This window comes from Drosophila hydei, unplaced genomic scaffold (genome assembly GCF_003285905.1).
Source record: "Drosophila hydei strain 15085-1641.00,03,60 unplaced genomic scaffold, DhydRS2 tig00000001-arrow-pilon, whole genome shotgun sequence".
Classification (NCBI taxonomy): domain Eukaryota; kingdom Metazoa; phylum Arthropoda; class Insecta; order Diptera; family Drosophilidae; genus Drosophila; species Drosophila hydei.
Window position 1 is genome coordinate 3,895,064 of NW_022045643.1, and position 27,220 is coordinate 3,922,283.

Sequence of the window (27,220 nt, forward strand, 5' to 3'; positions counted from 1 at the left end):
TTTTTAATAGAAAATATATTATATTTTAGAATATACATGTGCTTTAAGTTTTGATGGAACTACTATATCTAAAATTAACAACGAGCGGTACAGTCGACAGGACCACAGCTAGTGCTTGGAGGTAGACTTTATGTTGCTCGTGAACTGTGATTCGGACTTAAGAGGATTGGGATTTGTATTAACTGGGGTTGAATGCGGTTTGGTGGGATCGTACTTGTAAGTCTTCACTAGCGGACCTTTCCCAGCCTTGGCAAAGCGTATTTCATCCAATTGCTGTCGCTCCTCGATCTCTTTGGTTATCTTCATATTATCCCAGGCTGCAAGAATACAATTTTTATTTTATTGAGACTCACTTTTGGCTAGCAATTCAACTTACATTCCTTCATGCCTCCCACAAAGCCCTTTTTCTTGGCTATCAGTGCACTGGGTGGGTGGGACAGCATTTTCTCAATTTTGAAGTAATCCCGTACCGCCGGAATACGCAGTAGAGCCACTTGGCCGAGGGAGATGAAATTGCTGCAGGCCCAGTAGGTAAGAATGGCGGCGGGGAAGTTCATGGTGAATGGAAATATGACAATAGGCAAAGCGCGTAGCACGTACTTCATGGTGCTCATATTTGCAGCCGACAGACGAGCGCTATCTGTGCCTAGCTCAATGGTCAGGTAGAGCGTGGCACTGGTTATAACCGGCAGCAGATATAAAGGATCGGCCAGAGTGAGATCGGTAAACCAGAAGAGGCCTCCGTCCCGCATCGACTCGACTGGTGTATTGGCCATCTGACGCAGACCCATGAAGAAGGAGATGAAGAGAGGAGCTTGAGCCAATGGCACAATCATGTTCTTAAGAGGATTAACGCCCTTTTCTCGCATGAACAGCATCATTTCCTGGGCGTAGCGGGCCGATTCGATGGCATTACCCGATTGCCGAGCTTCTGTCATCTTTAGCTGTAGCACCTGCATCTGTGGCATGTTGTTGCTCATTTTGGCGGAGTTGCGCTGTGCCAGGATGACCAGAGGAAAGATTAATGTGCGAACGACGAGCGTACCTATGGCAATGGTGCCCCACCAGGGAATATCCCATGTACAGTGCAAAAATTCCATACAATTCTGCACCATTCCTGGTGGTGACCAACCGCCTAAGCCAATGGAAGCAAATGAAGGCTCGCCGTTGCCCACAAAGTTGCTTGAGATTGCAGATATCTCAGTAGGTGGCGCAATAGGTGCATCCGGTATGGCAGGCAGGTCCACCAGTTCCTTGGTGGGAACCGACTCAACAGGTATTTCCTTCTTTGAGCTTGCAAAGCGTATTATACCGGGTCCCGGAGCATTTAATGGGATCAGTGGTGCGGCTATCATACGCTTGTTTAGCTGGTTGGTCCAACTGCTGCTCAGGTGCAAATCGCGATTACTGCCACCTGAGAACATCTGCAAAGGTTCCTCTATACAATATATATGGACATTCATTTTCATTTCATTCATAACAAACCGCTCTTTACAGGTTATGTCATACGCAACTCGCGGGGCGATAACCGCCGGCTGCTATTCCTGCTTACCTGTATGGAAGTTCTGGTGGCTGTCGAGTTCAGCGTGAATACCGCTTGGGTTGATCTCCATAGTTGCAATCGTTTGGCCAGCATCTTGTAATTTTATTTGAACTTATAAATTTCTAAAAAATTTACGCATTTGCGTTTTGACGAGCAGAAAGGGATAGCAATTTCGTTCACTCACAGATGGCCAGTGGAGAACATATGTTGTGCTAGGGATGGATAATAAATATTAATCTGGGGTTTTTTTTTGGTTACTCGAACTTCTGACTACAATTTTGAAACGATAGAAAATATTTTGATGGGTTAAAACTGTTTTCGTAAAGATTTATAACAAGCAAGCTGGCTCAAATCTTTGGCTATTTAATCAGTATTATTTGCAGTAGAAATATATCCAAAGAAAATAGTGCTAAAAAATACCATTAATACCGTAAAACGGAAACAGTTACTTCTGTTACGATTGCAATTCAAAAAGTTTCACAAATAGTTTTCGCTGTAACAAAAAAAAACATATGTTTGTATGTTTAGAAAATATATAACTAGTGAAACGTGAAATAATCATTGATTTGATAATCCCAATGCAACATATATAATTCAAAATATAATAGTTATTTTCAATGTTTAACATTAAAATGTAGAATATATATATTATTATAAATTATTTTTTAAAAGTAAATATGACAAATGAAGTACGCTAATGACTAAAGAACAGGTACAGAAATAAGCACACAAAAATGCAAGTAGGTTATTTGTTAATATAAATATATCAAAATTAATCATACGCAGCGGATAACCGAACGCACTTAAAGAGAGCGCCGCTGCTGGAGCGACAGTTAAGCTATCGCGCTCTTCGCGATCGTCAGCCACGCGCTGTCGGCGTCTCTCTTAACTTCAGTCGTTTGTCGATGTTCGAAGCGAGCAGTTGTGGTGCGCACGCGTAGCTCTTGCACACACAAATCGGGGAAGAAACATAGACAGCAAGAAGAAGACAAGCACACTGAGCGGCCGACGGGTAAATTTGAAATTCTGTCAGTTTTCAGTTGATCGCGAGCGCTCCAGCGAATCGGTTACGTTCAAAATTAATAAAGTTGCAATTTGATTGCATTGCAATTTGTTTTGGTTTTTTCTTGGCTGTTTTTTTGGCTGCCGCTGTAATCGCTGGTGCAGCCAGCAAAAGTTCTTTGCGCAGTTGACGCGGACGCTGCTGCTGCACTGCTGCTGCCGTCGTCGCCTGTCGCAGTTGCATTTTCAATAAACGCGTTTTCTTTTGGCACGTTGCGTGGGCGCCCCCTGCCATGCGCCTGTCTGCCACGCGGAGTTCGTGTGTGTGCGCGCGCGTTTGTGTGTTTGTGTGGATTAGTTAATGTGTTTGTGTTGCTAATTAAACAACAACAACAACAACAGCAGCAACTGCAATAACAACAACATATAGAAACCAGAAACGATAACTTTGACGCAAGCCAAACAAAGTGCTATCGATAAATGCAATTAAGCTCATTCACAAATTGGAGCAGCAACCACAACAACAACAACAGCAACAGTAACAACAAACACAAGTGCAACAGGTGTTGGGCTGCCTGGTTAAATACAATTTTTGTTTTGTCTTGTGTGGCAAGTAAGTTTCCTTTTTGATTATTATTATTTTGTGTTTAATTGGAAAAATATTATTGTTTGCCTTCTTATTAGCGCTCAGCATCTGCTTGCATAAGTTGCCAGTTGAAATAATATTTATTGCCTCTGCGACGCGTTCCAACTAGATCAATTACGCGGAACAGTAATAATTCCGATAAGAACTCTACTGCTGCTATCCCTTTCGCACCAACAGTGCAAGTGCAGCTCATTAAATGCTTAAAATATTACAAGCAACTTGCCTTTTGAGCGCAGTGGGCGAAGGCGGGTGGGGCAGATTATGTGGAGCATGGAGAAAATGAATATTCTTATCAATTGGAAAACCAATTTCTATAAATGTATCATAAAATCTTTAATTTAACTTAAAAGCCACGCGAGTTACGTTGCTTTAATGACCCATTTCTATAGATTTATGATACGAGATTGCTTTTTATTTAGAGCACTTAGAATTGTTAGCTATAATTAGCATACAATCGCCACTGTGATTGTCTGCTCTCAGCGCGAATCCGCTTTAATCACTAGACAAACAATTAATTAACGTGCTGTTGGGCAAACATAATTCCTACTCGAGGTTCCATTTCTCAAGATCAGAGATTCACCTTTGGACTGTTCTTGATACGCAACGCCCCGCGGCGGCATTAGATAGCTGTGATATTTAACTTTTAGATCTTTGCCGATACAAATCAGAATCGACAACGACAACAACAATAGCAGGTGGGGCGGCTACCTGGTTTGGCAATTCTGAGAAGTGCTTATGCTTAAGTTTATGATATATCAGAGCCCGAGCTCCAGACAAAACTTCTTACGGCTTCTGCCCCTGGGGCGGCTTAAGTCCAATTGATTTCAGGCTTTTTGCAACACTTTTTGCCTCTACTTCTTCTTCTCATTCGTCTTCTTCTGCCTTTTCTTTTTCTTTTGGCAAACAATTTGAAGTGTCAATTTGTGTTTAAAAAACTAAAATTATTTATCAAGCAAAGCAAATCAAGTGGGCAGCGTAAACAGTTAACAAAAAACGCAGGCTTATACATGTATATATAAAATTTATATATATAATATAAATATATGTATATATATGTGTGTATGTATATATGTGTGTGTTTGTAAGGCAAATACTGCGTCCAAACGCGAGCAAAAGCACAAATAGTTATTTCTGACTTGGCCGCAAAGTCAATTGCCAAATATGGCGCACTTGTTTGTGTGTGGCTTAATGTCACACACACACACACTCAGACACACGCAAACACACTCAGCTGCACAAGTTTAAACTCTCTGTCAATATCTAAGTTTTTGAAAAAGGAAATTCAACTACTTGTTTCGCCAAAAAGACAGCAGCAAATAGTCACCAGCTTCGATAAATACTCACAGATATATATATAAAAAAAAAAATATATATATATATATATATATATATATATATATATATACATCTATTTCCATACCCTGGCTTTACATGTCTTAGTTTGGTATATTGCGTTAGTTCATGCAGTGGGAGATGTTATCGATCCTCTGAGAGCAAAATATATGTTATCGATCGGTGTTAAGTCAAGGCATTCTAGTCCTAAACATCTGTCTGTCTGTCATATTCATCGCTCTGGAACAGCAGTTTCTGTCTGTTAACCTTTAGGCTTCTATATATCCTTCTATAGCAAGCCTTGACTCTAGTTTGCTGTTAAAGTTCTTCATATAAACATAACTTAATAAATTTGAGTCTTAGACATGCATAATCCTTAACTAAATAACAAATGCTTCAGCTTTAGCTTGATTTTACTGTAAATACAGGGTATCTCTTAGTAGTTCTCTCCTGCTCGTTTCACTTGTTGCTTGTATAAATATTGTGATTTGCACGCATAAAATTATTTGCCAATTGTTGTCAAAGAAAATGTATCTATAGCTCAGACTCCGCTCCACTCTGCCTGCAAGTGGCTCTCAGAAGTTGGCTTAACTATTTGAAGAAACGCGTCACAAATGTTTTTTGTTTAATTTCAATTTACAAATCGCTGACGAATTCATCCGAATCGTTGACTAATTCAAACGCGCTTGACGCTGTAGCAGAATGCCAAAGCTCAATGAGGTTGCTAGTCAAACGATTAATAACTATATGAAACTGAAGGAAAAGTATTTTATTCATACATATTTATACTCATATATATATGTAAACTTTATGATTTAACAGACTTGAAAATGGATTTTTCTTTATGTAAAACGAAATGTGTTTGAAACTCTTTTCTTTTTTTAACTCAATATTTAACATACTTGAGAGCTTTTTTTCTATTCGCTGTAATTTAACGGATTTGTTGACTATAAAGTAATAGATCTTATGTGTACAGTTGTGTATTAAAAAAGTTAGTTTCCAAATGACACTTCATTAAAACAAAGTTTTCCCAATTCAAATATGTCAAACAGCAAAAAATTTGGACAAGTGTTTAATGAATCAACTGGTCAATGAATCACAAGACATCAATTGTCAACGTTTGACAGGTTTCACTGTACACTGTACACATGGCGATGTGCTATAGTTTTGGTATATACTTTTTTTTATACCCTGTAAAGTGTAACGGGGTCTATTGTTGAGGTGCTTATGCCTTGCTGTCTGAGACAAAATATTAAAGATTATATTTTAAGCTAATTAAAATGTAGTTGTAGAAATAGAGCAGTTGAGTGAAATATTAGGAAAATATTAACAGTAAGAAAAATTCATTTAGCTTATATAAAGTCATATGAATTAAATATTAAGACTAAGTTTGAGTCGGTTTAGCAAGTGGAGCAAGTGCTTACAAGTCGTCATTCGTGTTTATTTATACCCAGAAGTTTTGTGTTGGGTATCTTTCAGTCTGGCATTGCGCACTGTTTCTCATTTATAACTTCATTTCAATATACTTTGCACTTGCTGCTGGCAGTATGCCCTGTGGCTTGCATACGACTGTCGCGTTTTTCTTTGTTTTACGTCAACAAACCAAATCGAGTAGACGACTTAAAAAGAAAAACAACAAAAACTGCAACAACAATTACTAATAAAATAGCTGGAACGCGTAATACGCTGGCCAACCTACAGAGACGTCGACGTTGGCGACGTTCTTTTCATTGGCAGCAGCAGCTGCTGCTGCTTAGAAACTAACCACACAGCAGCGACAATCAGCAATAGCAACAGCAACAAGCAACCAACACAAATGCAGCATCTCAGTCGCTGTCGCTGTCGCAGTCGCAGTCGCAGTCGCAGTCGCAGCCACAGTCGCTGCCTCTGCCAGAAGCCCAGCCGCTTATTTAATATGCAAATGAGCGCATAAAAGCAATTCATTGCAGGGGCAGGGCGCAGAGTGGGAGAGAGAGAGAGGGAGGGGCGTAAGGGGCTCTTTTATTTGTTAAACAATAAATAAAAATGGCAAATGCAAAAAATATAAATATATATATATAGACATAGCTGCAAGGTGGCTTAAGTATATAATTGTTATTCAGCTGCTGCTGAGGAGGATGCGCTCTTGGCAACTAAGTTGTTAGCAAAGTTTGCAGTGCTTTTGTTTTTGCTCTGCGCCCACGCTGGAATGATTGGCTGTGGCAATACAAGCGATAATTATGCGAGCGCATATGCGGCGTATGAGTAATTTTTGTGCATGCAATTAGACGTTAGCGCCGACTGCGACGCCGACTGCGGCGTGTGTTGAAGTGTGCAAATTGCAAGAATTAATCGCTGCACAGCCACACGAAACCACAAAAACTAATAACAAATGTGGCAAGAACACAGAGAGAGAGAGCGAGAGAGAGAGAGAGAGAGAGATAGAAAACAGAAAAAATAAAATAAAATCCATGCAGGTTGACAAAAGCTGTGGGTGTTCTATGTGTGTGTGTGTGTGGTGCTCGTTGCTTGTTGTTGTGGTGCCCACGTTTAAAATTAATAAAGTACGCAGCACCAAGTAATAGCAGCAACAACAACAACATTCATTTAAGAGTTGGCACTGAAACAGCAGCAAGAATTTTTTTTCGTTAGTTTTTTCGGAGCAGCGGCAGCAGCAATGAGGCGGGTGTGCACTCCACTTAATGCGCCCATCAAATAGCCATAAATCAGTTGATTTAAATATGCACTTCGTGCCAGCAGAAGTTGCTTGTGAAAGGTGTAATCGTCCGTAAATAACAATTGAGCAGCCGCAGCAGTCGAAAATCATTTCAGCTCCATAACTGAGGAAATGAAGAACAGGCAAGTGACTCAGCAATTAGTTAGCAGCTAAGAGAAGTGTGCTCTAGGCTCGCATGCAAATGGCATAATAATTCGATTGTCAGCTGGCTGTCTTGAGACGCCTACGTAGCTCAATTGATTCTAATCGTACAACGCGTCGTATGCGTAATACCAAATGCTGACCCAAAGAGACGCCCACACCGAAGTGGGGAAGCAGCTAGGAAATAGCCAAAAAACAACAAACAAAAATCGCCAAGACGTCAGCAGCTCACAACTTGTCGATTATGTGTTGTTGTTGTTGCCTTTGGCTGATTGCTCTTTCAGTTGTTTGTCATGTCCATTTAAGCCTTGCCAATTTTGGCAAGTTGCTCGGCCACTTGGCCGATGATTTTACGCCTTTCAGTAACGCTCGCGGAGAGCGAAGCCATCGAGCTGAGTTCGACTTGAGCATTTGAGACCGCCCATACAAATTGCTTCCCATATTAATTTATCATTTAGAAACGATTAATGTTATATAAAACAAACTCAGCTAATAATAGGAAGCGCTTTTCACGCTTTTTAGCTAATTATTGGCTCTGTCTTGTTTGGCTTTGTCCATTTGCCGACAGATACCCTTTACTCTACCCCTGCCAGCCAACCTGCCTGACCTCTCCATAATCTGTTCAATTTTCTTTCTGCTTTTTTGCACTTCCGCCAGTTGGCGAACCGCAACTTTCTAGCCAATTTATTTTCCATGCCATTTCTAGGGCACCTCGGACCATATTCGCCCATGAAACTGATTGCCTTGGCCCGCCTTGTCAACAGGTGAAATTTTTTATGTGCCCGCCTAATTTGCTCTACGCGCCATTTTGCATAATTTTTCAATATTCCGCACAGCTCTGAGGCGAAATAGCCAAGACAGATAAATAATGTCGCAATTCGATGTCAAATCAGCGGCGAAGGCTGCCAAACACACACAATTGAGCACAAATAGAGGGACGAAAAAAACAAATAATTTAATGTTATTACCATTTCGCACAGACAAATAAATTATAAAATTAAATAAATGAAGTTTTTTCCTCCAGTCAGCTGGAGTCAGGTGTTGATAAATGTTTTAAGCTGGCGATCCAAGCAAATTTTAAATGCAAAGATTGTTAATGATCGAGAGATTTGCATCTGGACTCAAAGTCGAAAAGAGGGCAACAGCTTAAAGGTCTTTCGAGACTCGCAAATGTCTAGATGAATTCTGATTGGCAATAAAAATATATTGTAGTTTTGTGATAGGGAAAGTTTTTGAGGGATACCAGAGGAAATTTTCAGATTTGTCTAGAACTGATATAAAATCATTATATCAGGTATTACGACTGCATTTCATAGCTGATTAAAGAGATTCCAATGCTGGCCATTGATAAATGTTAGTCTGACATTTACTGGCTTAGCCACACTCGTATATGGAGATAACATATTTAGCATTTTTAAGCCCAAGACAACAGCTCATTCAATTAGATAATTACTTGTTTGCCCTTAGTAACTCGCAAAGCAATCAAGCAAGATATACACATATATATATATTAAGTTCATTTTAATGATTTGAAGAGCGCACGTAATTGCTAAGTAGCTCATTAAACTACATAATGATGGTTATATGCCATATGCCAACGTCGTTTTATCTGCGTCAAAGATCAATTCAAGAGATTCGAGAGATATCTTTATAGAATTTTAATTGTTTGCTTACCTGCTATGGCGATTTAAGCAATTCACGTAGAGTTGGCTCATTAAATTACATAATTATGTGCATGGCTTCAGATTATCTGATCAGTTTGGAAGAGCACCCAAAAGACGAAGAAGAAGCAGAAGATGAAATCGCTGTGCCATGCATAGCTAATTTAGCACATTCTTTATTGCCCAATTGTCAAGTTTTATGGTGTATAAATATTTATGCGATTCACTAGAGACAGAAGACAGAGAGAGAGAGAGAGAGAGAGAGTGTGTATGAGAGATAGGAGGAGCTGCACATGCCTCAAATTGCGCTCAAGGTCAGAACTCAATTCTTGGAAGATCAGCAGCAGCAGCTGATGCTGTCTTTGTGTATGACTGCATTTGGCGCTTTTATTAAATTTTGTTGAAAATTTATGAGCTCGTTTAGTGCACAGAAACGGAAATTCTCAGCCAAATGCTGCCGGCGTTAGTTGTAGCAACTTGTTTACAAATGCGATTCGATCTCTCAATTGCAATCGACTGCTCGCTCTCTGCGAACGTTTGCGGCGGCGCCTTTGGCCCAAAGTCGTTGTCTGATTTGCGGTTGAGTTTGCGTTTGCGGTTTATTTTGTTTTTGGCTTTGCCTCGACTATTCTATTAAAGCCCAAAAAATGAGGAAAAAATCGATCGTCTATTGATTTGCATCTATAGAGCCAGGCACTTAAGCGGGGAACTTGTTTCACCTACATTATTTTCGTTTCCGCAGCTGCGTGTGCGGCTCCCAGTGCCATTTGTATCTGTATCTGAGCTCTGTGCTCGCATCTGTGCGATACACTGCGCAAAATTGAGCTAACTGGTACGAAAAACGGAATTTCAATCAATTTTTTGACTGTGAAATGAATCCAAATTCAAAATGAATCGGATTTATACACTCGCTCATCATATGAACCAAGCTTCAAGGCAGGTATCTTTTGACTGTGCAGCCCTGGTCGAAGTAGATGAGAACAGGATCAGGCTGTCGAATATTCTAATGTAGGAACTATCGATAGTTTTGCGTTTGGCAGTGCAGCCCTCGCTGAAGTTTTGTAACCAATCAGACTACAGGTCCAAGGTTCAGCTGTCAAATGAACTTTGAAACGAGCGACCAAAAACCTTTTAGGGTTTCTAACGGATTAACGTTGCGTAGCTGACGCTGTCATCAAAAAAAACTTGCGCCTCATTAGAAATTGTCATCGATCACGCAGCAATCGCACAGTGTGAACCACCCCACAAGTGGAAGGGAACGAGGAACAGCCGCAGCTGAAGGGGAACGAGGACAGTTCCAATGCAACGGTACAAACCGAAAACGAAAGAAAGAAAGAAAGAAAAAGAAAAATGATAATAATTTATGCGTTTGACACATGCGAATTACAATAATTCAAAGTGCTGCTTAAATAATTCACAGCAACAAAGCTCTTCTGGCTTAAAAAGTGCGTAAATTTGTTGTTGTTGCAGCAGCTGCTGCTGTTGTTGTTGTTGTTGTTGTTGTTGATATTACTTATTGTATTTGTTGCTTAATCATAAATCGCTGAGTGAGAAACAAAGCAGAAATTGGCAAAGCCAATGCCGTTTTAAGAGGTGTTCGTGCGTGCCTGGGATAAGTCTGCGATCGCCCGACAAACAACAACGACAACGGCAACGACAACATTAATAACAACAACAGCAGAAACAACAACTCATAAATTCATTTGTTTTCATTAAGCCAAACCATGTTGGATAAAGGCAAAAGGGTCTTCAAACTATAAAAACTCAAACTGAAGGCTAAATGCGCTGCGTCGCAATTTCAACAGCTTTGTAGCTCCATTTAATTGATTGTTAACATGCAAAGGTGTCAAATTATGAATGGAAACATTTTGTCGGCCATTCTCGAATGGAATCTATCATAAAATGGTATTAGAGGAGGGTATATGATGTGTGAAGCGAAGCAGGAAACTTTAAGTATTCTTAGCTACTACATTTATCTTTGTCTTTGAAATATATTATTATCATATATAGCAGATCAGCTATTGACTTATCTTAGCATGTAGAGCTTAAGGTAAGATAGTTATAAATAATTCATTTTCTGTAATTTCCGATTCATGAGCATTAAAACTTCTCTCAGTTTTACTAATGACACAAACTTAGCTCTAGGCCGACTCTATACGTAAATCGAAAAACAAAAGGGTAGTCGATCATATGTCTACCTCTATTGGCTAGGGCGTTTATGGGTCATGCTATCCAAAAACAGGCGACAGCTGCAGCTGACGTCGAGTGCTGTTCGTTCAATTGGTTGTCTATGCGCAACACGTACGCGGATATCCGTGCTCAATCCGAATTCCAAATCCCCCCAATTGTAATTAAACACGCTAAGCGATCAACAGAGATACAAAGATAGAGAAGGAGACAGGGAGATAGGCAGAGAGAGAGAGAGAGAGTGGGGTTGAGGATTGGTTGTGGGAGTCACCACTAGCCGCAGGGCAAGTCAGTTAACGGCGCCTATCAACAGGCCCATCTATCGACTCGTATGTGCTACATCAAATTGAAATTATGCACAGCTGATCGACAGGCCGACAGCTAGACAGATTGGAGAGGGAGATCACTCGCTTATGCAATGGCTCGAGCGGTCTGGGCATGGGCATGGGAATGGGAATGGAAATGGGATTGGGGCTTTTGAATTGGGAATCAGCGCTGCTGACAATTGTAGACAGCTAATAGCTTTGACGAACAGTGAGCAAAACTCAATCCGGCTGATCACGGATCGGCGATCGCTGTTCGCTCTAGCTGGAGCTCTCAGCTAGATGCAAACGCTTCCTCGAGCGACAACTACCATCCATGTAACAGCTACAAAAATAATTTACACAAATAAATCAAAGTCATAAAATGCATGCAGCTATAGCTGGAGCAGCCTGGCGATCGACGCGACGTCGTCTGTTGCTTGCAGTTTGAAGATCAGCAAGCCGATTTGTTGCTGCAAATGTTTAAAGTTGTGTTTTATCTTTTTTTCTCATTTTGCTATTTGCTATCGCATAAAAGAATTTAATGAAATTTAATGAAAAGTTACACGATCACAGACACGATCCGATCGTTTGTCTACACTTTGTTGCAATTGCAATTGCTATTGCTGTTGGTGTTGGTGTTGGTGTTGGTGTTGCGATATGAATATGAATTTGTCTCTAGGATATTTTCGCAATTAATTGAATTATCGTCGTGAATGGCAAAGGCAGCCAAACGATTGGCCATTTGCGATTTGCTGGACGACGATGTGCAATCAAATATTGAGTAGCCAACAACAACTTTTTTTGTTGTTCATTTTGTGGAACGATTGGCAGGTCGCTCCGTCTGCACCCGCAACTCTTTGGCTGACTTATGCGCGGCACGTTTTATGGTTGCAAGAACTCTGCTATGGCTTTTAGCATTTGATGTTAGTAGTCGATGGTTCGATTGCTCGATCGCTGGGGTGTGGCGCGAGAGACAATTGCGATTCACTTGCCACACAGCTCGTGTGTTAAGGTTAATGCAAAAGCTCGGCAAAAGCTATTAAATTCAGCTACGCTCCATTAGATGCGGCGGCTGCGCAGTCGGCGTCATTTACGCCTAATTAAACAAATTATTGCATGTTTATGCAGCAAGTGCCAGCAAACATCAGCAGCAGCAGCAGCAACAGCAACAGCAACAGCGACAGCAAAGTGTTGCGCATACGCCATGTGGCCCAGGAAATCTAACAATGAAATCTTAATTGTAAGACAATCGTCAAATGCAAAAAGTAGAAGAAGAAGAAGGGGAAAAAAATACATTGTTTATAAATAGCGCAAAAAGCCAAGCAACACAACAATGCAAGCAACAAATAGCAAAAATTACAACAAAAATGAGAGAAACAAATATTAAGTTACAAGTTGGCTTACAAGTTCACGAGCCAACAACAAACATGAATGGCAAATTTGCTTAAGGTTTGCGTAGGCGAACTCGAAATACTCTAATAACAGTGAAATTTGATATGTAACTAAAAGATATATGTACCTCATACCAGCTGTCTGTAGAAGTCTTAGCGATTTTGTATAACTATTTGAAGTAAACTAAATTCTAGCTATAGATTCCAGATATATAGATGCTCTCTGCTCTTTCTTTTTTTCTCTCTCTCTCACTCTTTCTTAGTTTAATTTACTCTTACTAAACATAATAATAACCCATAATTTTAATTTAAAGCTGTAATATACTAAGCAATATTAGTTTGCACTTTAAAGTAATTAAAAAGAAAAGAAAATAAAAACTATTAAAGCTATTCCAATCAAAGTTTGTTAGCTAATGCTACGAATTTAACTAGGAAAACAAATAATTACACATTTTTTGCTCTGATTTAATGACTAAATGAGCTCGTTAGCGTTTAATGAATGAAAATGAAACAGTTAGTGACTGTTTAGCAGTTTTTAAGGCATTTGCAAGCTGCATGATCGACTCAAGATGCCGCTCGACGTGGCTGAAGAGACTTTTGCAAAGACAACAAAAGCAAAGCGAAAGGCGCTGTGGGCGATTCGGCTGCCTGGAGATCGCTGTCCTCGTCTATGTGTGTTTGTGTGTGCCCCAAAAAGCCAACAACAATGCAACAAAGTTGGCCAACTAATTCGCCTGTGTCACGTGGCGCCGCCTGTGCCGCACTCATGTCTCCCGCTCTCTCTCTCTCTCCCTCTCTGTGTTTAACTGAAAAATGGGAGCAATTTGCGCAGCTAATTTTCAATGTGCAGCTCATGTAGTTCAAGTTCGAGTTGCGCAAGTTTTTAGCCAGGCCAAAAGGTAAAAGTAACATGCAAACTGAGGCACACTCCCTGGCAGGCAGACCTCTTGGCAGTGACTGCTCTTGAGTGGCCTTTTAATCTCTGACTCTGACGCTGAGTCGCTGTCAATTTTCATGCTTGTCATTTGATATCTCATTTTTCTTCTTCTTGCTTTGTTTTCACATTTAATGTATGCATTGCTTAGGCAACAGCAAGTGCAGCTCGTTGCTTGAGCTCTGCAAGATCTTGAACTTACATAAAAGGCAGCTTGTTTGTCAGGTTATTCTAACATAATTAAATATATAAAATATAAACTTGAAGCTCAACGTGTAGTGAAAGCAGTAAGTGACCCACAGAAGCGACAGTGACAAACCTGGCCTAAGTTTTTTATAATTCTTTATATGAGTCAGCCGCATCGTAGGCGTTAAGCTCGCCTAATCTGTCAGCTAAATATAGTTAGCAGATGCTTGAAGTAGATAAGCTTTGAGCACCGCATGATGAATGCCGCATGCGGAAGTACAAACTTGGATGCGCCGCAGTCGCACAGACATTCAAATAAGATACAAGATACAAATGTATCTGAAGGACAAATAGCTGAGCGTGAGTACCACGCAAATTGAAACTGTGGCAAGAATCGCACCCAAATTCAAGTATATACAAAAAGTCTTAGCTGACTAATCAGAAACAGAGACCTGATCTCTGCTCTGCTGCATGAAGTGAGGAAAACAATTTGTGCTCTAGCTGGTTGGAGCCCACACACAGCTAGAAAAAAAGCGGCAACTGAAACCACAAGTCAATGTCAGCGCAGTGGCGGCATCTAGCGGCCTGTAGATCAAATACTAACAATTATTATTTATATGAATCACATTTAAAAGTTAATGTGGGCATAGCTACTGCGAGAGCGAGAGAGAGAGAGATGCAGAGGCAGGGGGCTCTCGGCTTGAACTTTGATGTTTTGACAATTCAAAGTTAAGGTCAACAAGGGATTTGAAATGCTGCAGTGCGTGGGCCATGCTTTTGGCCAGTGCATTGAACTCGAGCTGCTTTGTGTTCGGCCAAAATGTGGTGAACCGATCTGAGCCGAGCATAATTAGCGTTCATTGTGCGCAATTGGCCCTGAGAACCGTTTGATATTTTGTTTTCGCATACCGCAAGATTTTGGCACACGATATTTCATTAGTTGACTATCTATGCCAGGTGTGTGTGTGCCTGCAATTTGTTGGCTTGTTACCTGTCATAAGACCCGAACATATTTATGCACTTTACAAGAATTTTCGAATTTCAAACAAGTCGCTGGCGTGGCAACAGCTGCTGCCTCGCTGCGCTTTAACTCCGGCTCGATCTTTTATATATATATCTATATATATACATTTAATATATAGACTGCAATATAACTTTCGCTTTTCCGTTGTGTAAACATGCATGAAAATTAGCCTATTAGCGCCTCATCTTTTATAACACTAACAAATCTGTTCCACTTTCCGTCTCACGCTTACGCTTAAAGTCACCAAATATTCCCCTGAAAGATAGGAAAAGCCTAAAGACAATGTCCAAAGCCAAATATGATTCAATGAAGTTGCTTTTCACACATTTTTGACGGGTTTTTTACCAGTTTCGAAGTAACAAGTTTCACGTCTATTTAAACTATATGTGAGCTCATCTATGTGACGACCATTCATAAATTCTCATCAAGTTGCATGTTGCCCCTGCCCCTGCCGCTGCCCCATGCCACAGTCAAATGTCAACTAGCGCCACGCGGCGCTCTGAATGAGCCCTAATGAAGAAGTCGTGGATATATCAAATAAAAAGGGACAACCTTTAAAGCGCTTTCTAGAGATGCATGTGAGCGTTGATCTCTCTCAGAGATGACAATGTGACGAAAGCAAGTTCTTATAATTTATGCCTAAGGCCATTATATAACGGTTCCCAAATTTACTATTTGATTAATTAAGCTCCCTGTTTGAATCGACATCAATTTATACATAAATTATTTTGAAATACAGCTGAAAAACTAGAATAATCTAATGCTATTATACTTGAATAGAGATAGATGGAGGTTGATCTAATAGATATAACAATTTGGGTTAATAAAACCAGCATATATATACTTTGAGAATTTGGGAAACTAAGGTAATATTATAGGGATTTCTATATAATTTCTATATATAGATTATAGTTAGATATAGAGATATAGATAGATGGACTTTCATATAGATAGTGGAGCATTCACTTGGAATTTATCTGGCATATTTCTATAGATTATATCGTGTTCAAGCTAAGATATATATAGCTAGATGGATATGGTTTTGGTAAGATGGGGTTTCGTCTGATAGACGGCCATACCTAAACCTAACTGTAGTTTCAGTTTCAGCATATTTGAAACTCTCTTTTGGAGCAGCTGCAACTCGTGCTCTCAACACGTGCTCATCTCTGCTGCATTAGGCCCATATCTAAATGCATATATATAAATATATTTATATGCACATACATTTATACTAAAGTTTAGCCTATGTAGCTGTTGCTGAATAGGTTTTCGTGATTTGTGGTCAGTCGTAGTCGCAGCTGAGGCAGACGCCAAAGTCAACAACATCAAAAAGGCAAAACCTACGCATATTTCTTCTTCTTCTCCCATTTACTTTTATTTATTCCTCTTGCTGGTTTTTTCGGTACGTGGGCTTTATTTATTTTTTTGCTATATAATTTGTGTAGTCAAATGTTCTTTGTTAAGCTCGGGCAACAACAATGAAAACATTTAAAATTAAGTATTTGCCTTGTTAACTTCTTTTTTGGTTTTTTTTTTGGGCAGCTGTCGAAGACGCCTACTGCTTGACCAGCTGCTAATTGAGGCATTAATCGTGCCACCATGGGCGTACAGCTGGCCACGCCCCCTCCCGAAAATGACTTAATATTGCCGGGCAATCTTGACCTTGCAATCGTGTTGCAGCCTCCAACTGATTGTGCATCGGAATTATCCTCAAAACAAAGTCAAAATCAACAAGCGCTCAAGAGCAAGTGAGTGGCGAGTAGAAAGAGAGAGGGGTCGGCGGGCGGTCGGACGGTAGGCGTGGCATTGGCTCTTCTACTCGCATCGACTTGCATTGAACTGCATTGCGTATGGCAATTGCATAAAATATAAAAATCAAAATGAAAATGAAATATAAAGGCAATAAAATGTATCCCAATTTCAAGTACGCGACGTCTCGACTTAACTTTTGTATTTATACTGAAAACATATCAAAACGAATCAACAACTGCAACAACAACTACAACAACAACAGCCATCGACAACTGCCACATGGAGCTGTAAAGATGTTTTTACCGATTTTAGAAGTCATAAGGTCAATGCTGAGTGCGCCAAGCGCCAAGATCGTGTTTTGATTGGGATTCGATATTGTTGTTGTTGTTGTTGCTGCTGTTGTTGTTGTAGAAGTTGTTGATGTTGTTGCTGGCGTCGCCGTCGTCTGTTGTCAAGTGTTATGACTCGTCCAATGCGCCTGTCCATCTGTCTTCGCGTTAGTTTAAAGCTGCAGCAAACAAAGCGGCTTCTCTGTGTCTTGACTCTGGTTCCCAGACAGTTTCAGACACAGTTGTTGTTGCTGTCGTTGTCATTGTTGCAGTTGCTGTTGTTGATAAAGCAGCAGTCAGCCACAACTCGGCAACTGCAATGAAATTGTGCATTAAAATGAAGTTGCATTCAGATTAGATACGCATTAATTAATGAGCTGAGTTGAATGGATTAAACATAATCTACAAAGGGGCAAGACTTAATGCAAAACAGTAAAGAAGAAGAACAGAAATATAAATTAGATACCCTAGTGGTACTTACAGTGATAAATATTGCCTTCAGAACATTAATCTTATAATGGATATATTTCTTTATGCTGAAAAGATTTTGGCTTGAGGATGTTCATAGTTAAGTTTTTGTTTAATAACTTTTTATTTGATATTTCACTTTTTTATATTCCCCTGCCAAATTTGCAGCTTTTATTTATTTATGTAGAAATTTCTTTTTTTATTTATTTTAATTTTATATTTTTTTATTTTCTACTCCTTTATTTGCTACTTCTTCATATCTTCTTCTTTAATTCTCTTCTCTTAATAGATTTTCGACTCTTCTATTTTCCTTTTTTACTCCTTCGCTTTATACTCCTTATTTCTTAACTGCTCAATGCTTCTCACATAAATTGTAATTTTCTTAGGTTTTCATTTTGCTACTCCGTTATTTGCCTACTTTTTCTATAACCATTCAATGTTACAGCGCCTATTCGCCACTTGTGAAGCAATTTGTAATATATTTAAATATTTAGTCAATAGTTTCGAACATGTCTCTCATGCTGCTGCTACTGCTGCCTCACCTGCCCCCACTGCAAAGACCTTCCCAGTTGAATGTGTGTTGAGGGTGCGAGTTGTTGCCATTGTGTCGCTCAATGTTGCAGTTTTTACACATTTTGTGTTGTTCAATCAAATAGACTTAAGATTTATCAGTTAACAGCTAGTTATGGCCATTGTTAAGTACAAACACTTTGCTCAATGACCATTTACTTAATGCTTTATTCACATCTACAGATTTCTGGTTGTTGTGGGAGCACAAATCAAAATGCTAATTCGTTGCGGCTGCCGGCTGCAGCTCGTAAAAATTCAATAAAAGATTATGAAAATTGTGCAGTCAACAGCAACAACGACGACGGCAAACACCAACACCTGAATTTGAAATAAAATAATAATAATAATAATAAAAAAATGCTTGGGACACACCCGTAGAAAATGAATTGAAAACGTTCGACGGCCACTTTGAAGAGGCTGCAGCTACCCAATTGCTACAATTTGCTACAGGTGGCAAGCGGGCGGCAACACCAGCAACAGCAACAACAACAACATCGACCTTGCGCTTATTGCCACAGTTCTGCCAGCTTCGCTGCTGGCGTCGACGTCGCTGCTGGCGTTTGCTGTTTGTAGATTTATTTAACTGATCAGCATTTTTTAGTGTCTCTTTTTTTTGACCAGACTGTTGTCAAGCGTGCCACGTGGCGTATGCTTGATTTGTGGACAAGCCCAAGACGACATTCAAAAATTCAAAATGAAATAAATGCACTTTGCACAACATTTAATCACATTAAGCAGCGGCAGCGCCAGCAGCAGCTGTGAATTTGTTAAAGAGCCCGAGCATAATTTATACATAACATTCATTATTAAAATGTCGCTAGACATTGAAAGCGACAACAGCCACACACACACGCACACATAGTTAGTGAGAGACAAACTGATAGATAAATAGACGTACAACAAATGTTCGCTGAGCATTTGAAAAGTTTTGAAATTCGTGAATTATTACTTGCACTTTAACTTGGCTTCGAGCGAGGCGATGACGATGAAAATATTTTACAATCTCAGCGCCTGCCAATTTGTGTGTGTGTGTGTGTGTGGTTGACATTTTGTAGACGGGCGACGGCGACACCGTGTCGCCACCTGTCGGCTGTTAGCAGCGAAACAGGGAGGCGAGGCGCGCTGCTTTAGCGGCAACCGCTTCACTATGACAAAAGCCATTTGCGCCTGTCAACGCCCCGCAATTGTCTCCAGTCGGGCCATAAGCCAAGATAAATGAGTCGAGGCTAAAGCTCCAAAAAGAAAAAAATAAGAATTTTGGTTAAAAAAAGTAAAAACTCCGCACGGCAAACAAACCAAAAACAGAACCGACAAAGGAAAAGATCTTTGCACTTTTGACAAAATTCTAATTAGCGTTTAACGCGAGAGTTCATTAACATTTTAGTTGACATTTTGTGAATGGGTATGCGTGTGTGTGTAAATGTGTGGGTGTATGCTGTTCCCATACATTTCCGTTGCCCAACTCTGTTTACAATTCAATTAAACACGCAATTTTCGTTGCTCTGCTTTGCATAAAACAAATTGACAATAAATATTCCTGCAATATGGCCACTCTCGACTAGCCAACTGCGTCTCTGGGCCTAATGGAACCGGTTTGGCCGATAAGCATTTAATTTATCGATCTCTCCGGCTCCATACCTATAGCTCTATATGCATATATAAAGAGAGCATCGGCTGCTGTGCGGGTGTTGGGCTAAATTGAGTAGCCCATTAGTCTATACAAAATTTAAGCAGCAGGTTGGCTACACTGTGCAACATGACTAAGCATCCTAAGAATCATCGAACCAAGAATGTTCTGGCTGTAAAATGAAGCATGCTGTGGGGTAACTTCTATGGAATCAGCTTCGAACAATTCAAAACTTTTGGCTTTCAATGACTTCAACTTGAACAAACAATTATTCTTTTTCGAGCTTAAATGGATCACTACTTTCATGTCTTAAAACACTTTTCAGCGAGTTAAGAACACAGATTTCGTGAAAACTACTACTAGACCTAGGCTTCTATAGGAGTCACTTCTTTCATATAAAAATTTATTCTAGTGCCTACTCACTTGTGTAGCAAAGTGTATGCTTTTAAATATTCATTAGAGTTTCAATTAGAGAGACTGCCAAAGAATATGACAGAAAAAATGCGCAAAAATCGAAAAAGTCGCGCTTTTTGATTGAGAACTTGTTTCAGAATCGTGTCTCCGACATATACAGTTTTTTAAGGCATTGTCAGGTATTGGATTAGCTTATAGGAAATGCTTGTGCGTCGAGCACTTGTGATATCAAATGGGCATATCTAAAGGATGTCATGTTATAATATCTGTCCATTTATTTTATGACATTTCATTTGATTTCATTAGCGACGCCGTTCCGAACGTCACTCGCGGACTAAGCCTTTATATAATATAATATAGAAAACAACAGCAAAAACAGCAACAACTGCTTTAATAACAAATAAAAAACATGAGCATTTAGCGCACATACAAATTATAATTTCAAATAGCGCCAAGTGCCACTCGAGATCACAGCTCTTAACAAAAATGTTAAACATTTTATCGGCCTTTTTGTTTGTTCTTGTTGTTGCTGTTGTTGTTGCTTTAGCTTTCAGAGAATGTTTAATATGCGAGAACTTAAATGGCAGACTTTGTCGGCGATTTGTGCACTTTTCGACTGTATCATTTGGCAACTAATCGAAGGCGTCGCATGCTTTAAGTGTAAACAAATTAACAAGATCATTTGCCGTAATTGAGATGCCGATCTTGAAGGCGGAACCCAGACTTAGATTGAGAACGAGTGACGGGTGCCCAGCTTTGATCTTGGCTTTTGCCTTTTCGCTTATTTTTTGACCGTCAAAAATGGGGCTGGGGGCTGGAGCGGCGGGAAATCAAAACAATTGGCAGCGCCCTCTGGCGGTGCATTAACCAAAATGAATTTATGGACTTTATGTGCTCGGGGGGTGTACGGCCCAGAAGTCAAGATCGTAAATTAATTATGAGCGCTGCACGGACGGCATTTAAAGTAGCAAGAAAATGTGGAACAGGGAGAGCCGGAGACCGGCAGGGTTTTCGACCCACAATTGATTACCCCATCGTGGGGTGCAGGGCCCTAACTCAATGTGTCTAATGCAATCAGAAATTGATTTTTCATGGGCAACGCTTTTCCCATCTACATTTACAGATTCAGCGCACGAGAGGCGTTCGGCATGACGGAAACTGTTTAGGTATTCAATGCGGCTTCAGACCCAGTCCAAGTCCAAGAACTGAGAACCTTTGCAACTAGCCGCACAAATCAATCGATCGAATTGCGTCCGAAACGGCGTGACAAACGGCGAGCAACGCCCCGTCCTAACTCCCCCTCAGCCCACCGATTATAAAGCCAGATAAACAACAAATAAAATGGACTCACGCATCGGCCTGGATTACATAGTCGAAAATCGTGACTACATTGCCAAGTTGGGCTCTGCCCTAGACACGCAGAATGCGACGGTCAAGAAGCAGGTCTTCGAGCTGCTGTCTGCGCTCTGCGCCTACAGCCCCGACGGCTATGCCCGTGCCATCGAAACTCTCGAGTTTTACAAGGTAAATACGGCAGCTATAACAACGATGACAAGGTCTTTCATATTATTCATAATTCAATATTTGTCTAGAATCTCAAAAAGGAGCGTTATCGCTTCAAAATTGTCATCAACGAGCTGGAACAGTCAACTGCAGCTGCAGCTCCACCTCTGGACTACCTGGCAACTCTGCTGGCCTTCATCAACTGCGTCATCATCTCGGAGCCAAAGCTGCAGGAACGCATTCGCATACGCAACGAGTTTATAGGTGAGTGCAATTAGCTGTTTATATAGATACGATATTTGTCAGCAGTTAAAACACTGCTCATGTAGATACTGCGCTCACAGATGCTTTTCTATTTCTACTTCTCTAATACTCATACTACTACTACTTCTACTTCTCTAAGAGATATATAAAAGACACATATATAAAAGATACATATATAAAAGATACATATATAAAATATACTCTGCTTATAGATACATTTAAACCATTCCATAGATACTTTGCTTTTATATATATTTCTATTAGATATACATTTCATAGATACATTTAAGCCAATCATGTGGATACTCTGCTAATAGATAGATTATTTCTAATAGATACTTTTTTTAAAGATTCCTTTTTGACAGTCCAGTATATATATTTTCCTCTTATAGATACATACATCTCTTAAGACGCTGCACCTCTATAGATACAAATCATTTAAAGATACACCTAATCTAGATACACCATACAGAATCAACTCTCCCAGATTCTAGATTCTAAGTAAATTTCTTTAGAACTCTTTTTTATTATTATTGTGTTTTTGTTTTGCTTTCCGGTAATGCTGATAACCGAAAGGCCATCATGATAAACACATTAGGCCAACCACAAAAAGTCATCAGCCGACCTCCTCCAGGTGCCCCTTCTCTGCTCTTTCTTTGCTTTTGTTTTTGTTTTGTGAGTCAACTGTTTTGCCCTCTTGTGCTTTGTTAGCTGTCTTCGATTTCATTGATTTGATTGATGTGCCCGCTGATCCGCTGACGGCGCCGCTGATCGGCACTGCCCTTGACCATATACCGTATACCATATGCCACACATAGCAAATGCCCAGACGGAGTTGGTTAACTGCATGTCAGAGCCACGCCAGCGACCCTCGGGGCTCTAGCGACTCGGTTGTTGGCTCTGGGGGTCGTGGATAATGATAGTTTCGGCAGCGGGTTTGCCATACCGCATATCGTCCAATCGTCAAATCGTCTTTGTCTCTTGACGCAATCCAATTGAGTAACCTTAGCACGTGCCAACGATTAGAGGTGCGTCTTTAAAGTTGTCGACCGACTGTGGATTCCACTTAGCTTTCTTTGCCAATGAGACTTTACTCATAAAAAGCGCATAGACTAGAATAAAACTAATCGAAAAACGTGACAGCCTGGACTTCATTACCTTCCCTAAAATCTGCGTGCCCTGGAACCCGAAAGAAATTCAGCTTTTGACTTGGCTTGGCTGCACCCCTCAAAATTTAAAGCAGTTGTAGTTTTAATGGCCCACTATTAAAAATATGTGAAATATTCTATGGCATATACATAAAAATGATATTTCCAACATGTTGCTATGCATGTGTGCATGTATTTTGGATCTAGGGTTTCCACTGCATGACGAACACAAATTGTTATTTAATTTTACACTGTCCGAGTCGTTCTCAACAACATAGACACGTAGTTAAAATGTAATAAGTCGCCTCTGTGCCAGTTGTTGACAAACAAGGGACGCACTCACATCCTGTCAGCCCGACGTCTCAAACCTCCCCTCGACTCTGTGCGCTGGTCTGTGCAAAGTTCATGAACTGCGCCTGCGCCTTTAAAACTCCCAGCAGCAGTTGCAGCCCCATCTCTGTGTGCTCTGAAGACCCGCTTCTTATGACTTTGATTGAGCACAGTTGTGCGTGCGTGCGCAGGCGCAGCGCCAAATGTGGGGAGCACTCGTTGAATGATGAGCGCTGCACTTGCCAGCGACTCCGAATGGGCAGACGGTGGACAGAGGAGGGAGAGAGAGAGGGAGAGAAAGGGGACGCTGCCTTTTTATTGTTCTTAATTAAAATAAATTGAGCTGCGCTTTTTCAGCATTACAAGAATATAATAAAGCAACTGCGACAAAAACGAAATCTCAACAGCAAAATGTAAGTCACGCACTTCAACTGCTCCGCTATCTCTCTCCCTCTCTCCCACCCTCTATTTCTGAGTGTATGGAGGGGCGAGCATGTAGGGAGGGGCCTTTGTGGTAGGACATTTCACACATGCAGTTGCCATATCGACATGTACATTCCTCAGCGACACATTTGACAAGCAACGGCCGCATTTTGTTTGGCAATGAGCCGATGTATTCAGTTTCAAGGCTATTGGCCTCCGTGGCACGCCCATATTCCCTCCCACACAGCCGCTACGTAAGAATCTTAGAGTTTCCAGATAAATATTTGCATATATGCGATTCAAAGTTCATTCGAGTTCTGCTAATGCCATTTAAGTGTCCAATTATCGGCTCAGCAGATCTCTCCCTCCCTCTCTCTCTCACTCTCTGTCTATGCGTCTCTCTCTTGAAAACTAGAGTTCTTGAGATATATTTAAAAGCGGAATCTGTGCAAGACCCGGTCAGAGTGTGGCCAGCATATCTGCTGTATGTCATCTGTCAAGTTCATCGCTGCCGGCTGTGCGGCATTTGCTGATTTATGCCCCATGATTTTCCACTTTGGCACGCAAAGTTTTTCATAGTTCGAAGTTGTTGCGCCTGCGAACGCGCCATAAATTTATTTATTTAACAATTTTCTCATTTAACTAGCTGGCAAATTTCAATTGCAATTGATTTATAAAACGTCAACAGCTTATAACAATATATATATAAAAATATATCCAAGTATTTGAGCGCAAAGCAAACAAAAATATGCAAATCGAATTGATTTTAATTTCAATTTCTGCTTTATTTGTTATGCTCGTGCGCGTAAAGCAATGAGAGTATATTAGTTTTGTGCAGTGAGTTCTATTTAGTCATCCAACTCTATGACATACAGATTTCGAGAATTAATTTGTAATCAAAATTCTATGCTAGCCAAAGTAGATAAAGAAGAGATGAGACCCTGCAGATCAAGCTAGGCATATCGAATATTAAAGATATTCAATCTACATCAAAAACCCACACAAAAGTTGCCATTTGAAAATTGAATTCTTCATATTTTCTTTGCAGCTTGAGCAAGTATTGCGCAGTTGGCAACGTCCAATTGCAACATTTCTGCTGGTTAGTCTTAAAGTTTTTATTTGATTTCTTGTTGCATGGCATGTTATTAAACAATTACGTTTGGGTTTTGGGCGTGTTTGCGAATTCCTTGGCTGTAGGGCATATAAACAATTGAAGCTGGATTTGCTTAGATCGGTTCTCTAGATCGAGAGACCTCAAGACTTTCCAAAAGCTTTAACAATGGCCGGACAAAGAAACTTTTACACGCAGACAGACACAGACAAAGTTATAGACTCACATTTTAATTGTGTGCCTTTTATGGTTTTCAATTTCAAATAAATAAAACGACAACGAAACAAAGTCGTAAAATAAAATTATGAACGTCAAGGCGCCAAATAAGGCGAACATTGGGTGGGCAGAGTAACCAGGGGATTGGGTGGAGCAGCAGCACAACACAGAAGCTACAACGAGACGACTTTCACGAGCATTTTTGTAATTAATTTTTTATTATATTTATTTACAAGCAGCCACAAATAAAATAAAACAAAATAACGTCTGTGCGCAAATAAAAGCAGGAGGCGAAAAAGCAACAACAACAACAACAACACAAAAAACAAGCTTGACCGGAAGCGACTTTTGCTGCACACTGGGCGGTTAGATCAGGTCCCCAATACCCAGTGACCAGTCAGCATTGGGAGTTGGGCACAAGTGGCACGAGCTAAGAACTGTCTCGATGACAAATTCAATTAGCAAAGTTCAATCAACAAAAACCACTTTGTCAATGCATATTTTAATTGTTGGCAGAAGCAGGCGTAAGCGACAAAGTGTCAGCAGCCACGTCCAGCTGGCTCCCTTTATCTGTATAAATAGCCTTTCATCAGATGTAGATATATGTCAATTAAGTAGGTCCATTCCTGTAGTACATAGATTGCAAATGTATTCCACTTTGGACGTCTCTTCTCATAAGTAATTTCAAGTAGATAAGCCTTAGGCTGTGCTGCAAAGGATATGTTCCCTTGGTAGTAGAGACGTCTGTGTGCGCCTGCGCATGAGCTTAGAGCTCAGGGTATCTGCTACATGAAGCGTATGCGAGCTTAAGCTTTATGATTAAAGTATTGTGCATTCGTTCTTCTTAGCCACATTCGAACAAATGTGATCTGGGATTAGTTAGAATCATGTTAAATATTTGGGTTTCTTCTCGTAAATAATACGTAAAAATATGTTCAAATGCAATAGCTGCACGCATAAAGCGCAATCAAAACATAGACCGTTAAGCATTGAGCCTTTCCACAGTTATTACGCTCCATGATGTCCCTCATCCAATCCATGTGGTACCAGACATTCGTATAGACGGAGGGATACAGGTTATTGCCGCAGCCCAGGCCATAGGTAGCTACGCCATATACCGTGTTGTTCAGAATGAGCGGATCCCCCGCATCGCCAGAACAGGGATGCTCGTCCAGTTTGGGCTTGTGCAGATTCCCGACGCATAACATGTCCGGTGTGAATGGGCGAATTAGTCGCTTGCATGTTGCGAAATCGTGCAGCAGGACATCAATGAAAAGTATGCTAGAGGCCAGAGGTCCACCCTGCAAGGAAATGATAGATACGATAAGATTAGGCAAGATCAGATCAGTTCAGTTCAGCTCAGTTGCCAACATTAGCTGGTAATAAACCTTAAATATGCGTCCCCAGCCCATGGATCTATAGTAGAGACCATTGACGGCCGGACTGATGGGCAGCCGCGCTATCCCAATGCGAAAATTGTTAGTGGGCAGCTCTAGGCTGGTCTTAAGTAGCGCTATATTATTCGTATTGAAGACGGTGTAGTTTTGAGGCACAAATATCGTCTTCACCGGGACATGCAAGCTGCTCGCAAAGAACTTTAGTCGATTGGGTGCTCCTGCAACGATCAACAGCACTCGACTGCGACGCAAGACCTTCTGTTTGCTTCAAGGAAAGAATGACAACTGGATCACTGGATATATATACGTATATATAGCATAGCTCTATTTACCCACTTCATCACACACTGCGCAGCAGTTAGAACAAATATGGGCGACACTATGCTCCCAGCACAGAAATGATTGTCCCCAAAGTATTTGTGCGGCGTACGCGATCTAATGGACACCACATACTTGCCGGTATTGGCGAGGGCTTCTCTTGTGAAAGAGGGCGTGGCCAGTCGCTTTACACGTTCGTCACTGTCTAACAGCTGAATGCCAAGCAATATTAGCAAAATCTGTATATCTATTAAATTTCTATAAGTCATGACAGGTAGAAAA

At 40.5% G+C, this 27,220-nt stretch overlaps 3 protein-coding genes across 5 annotated transcripts in view; 1 reads left to right on the forward strand and 2 right to left on the reverse strand.

Moving 5' to 3' along the window:
* Positions 1–16: 16 nt before the first annotated feature.
* LOC111603681 (mitochondrial inner membrane protein OXA1L) lies at positions 17–1,849 on the reverse strand. 2 transcript variants are annotated; one of them, XM_023321363.2, is made up of 3 exons: positions 1,553–1,847; positions 377–1,424; positions 17–317 (listed from the first exon to the last, which is right to left on the reverse strand). In XM_023321363.2, the coding sequence occupies exons 1-3, from the start codon at positions 1,634–1,636 to the stop codon at positions 109–111; spliced, it is 1,341 nt and encodes a 446-aa protein (XP_023177131.2). In that variant the 5' UTR covers positions 1,637–1,847; the 3' UTR covers positions 17–108. The 2 variants fall into 2 exon arrangements, with proteins under 2 accessions (XP_023177131.2, XP_023177132.2); XM_023321364.2 differs by having other exon boundaries at positions 86–317; positions 377–1,438; positions 1,553–1,849.
* Positions 1,850–3,079: 1,230 nt separating this feature from the next.
* LOC111603678 (formin-J) overlaps positions 3,080–27,220 on the forward strand; it is a 33,381-nt gene continuing 9,240 nt past the window's right edge. The window contains exons 1-3 of the mRNA XM_023321358.2: positions 3,080–3,158; positions 21,352–21,752; positions 21,821–21,995. Coding sequence (XP_023177126.2) covers positions 21,570–21,752; positions 21,821–21,995 — 358 coding nt within the window. The 5' untranslated portion in view covers positions 3,080–3,158; positions 21,352–21,569. The remainder of the gene's footprint in view (positions 3,159–21,351; positions 21,753–21,820; positions 21,996–27,220) is intronic.
* Positions 25,464–27,215, reverse strand: LOC111603682 (chymotrypsin-2-like). Of its 2 annotated transcripts, none has more exons than XM_023321365.2 (3): positions 26,957–27,215; positions 26,612–26,885; positions 25,464–26,524 (listed from the first exon to the last, which is right to left on the reverse strand). In XM_023321365.2, the coding sequence occupies exons 1-3, from the start codon at positions 27,205–27,207 to the stop codon at positions 26,159–26,161; spliced, it is 891 nt and encodes a 296-aa protein (XP_023177133.2). In that variant the 5' UTR covers positions 27,208–27,215; the 3' UTR covers positions 25,464–26,158. The 2 variants fall into 2 exon arrangements, with proteins under 2 accessions (XP_023177133.2, XP_023177134.2); XM_023321366.2 differs by having other exon boundaries at positions 26,612–26,878; positions 26,953–27,215.

Excerpts from the sequence above, each read along its gene's own strand:
- LOC111603681 (XM_023321363.2), bottom strand. The coding sequence starts at position 1,636 with ATGCTGGCCAAACGATTGCAACTATGGAGATCAACCCAAGCGGTATTC. Across the intron at positions 1,425-1,552 it reads CCACCAGAACTTCCATACAG|ATGTTCTCAGGTGGCAGTAA; the intron begins GTAAGCAGGAAT and ends GAACCTTTGCAG. Across the intron at positions 318-376 it reads TGTGGGAGGCATGAAGGAAT|CCTGGGATAATATGAAGATA; the intron begins GTAAGTTGAATT and ends GTATTCTTGCAG.
- LOC111603682 (XM_023321365.2), bottom strand. The coding sequence starts at position 27,207 with ATGACTTATAGAAATTTAATAGATATACAGATTTTGCTAATATTGCTT. Across the intron at positions 26,886-26,956 it reads GCTGCGCAGTGTGTGATGAA|CAAACAGAAGGTCTTGCGTC; the intron begins GTGGGTAAATAG and ends CTTTCCTTGAAG. Across the intron at positions 26,525-26,611 it reads GCTGGGGACGCATATTTAAG|GGTGGACCTCTGGCCTCTAG; the intron begins GTTTATTACCAG and ends ATTTCCTTGCAG.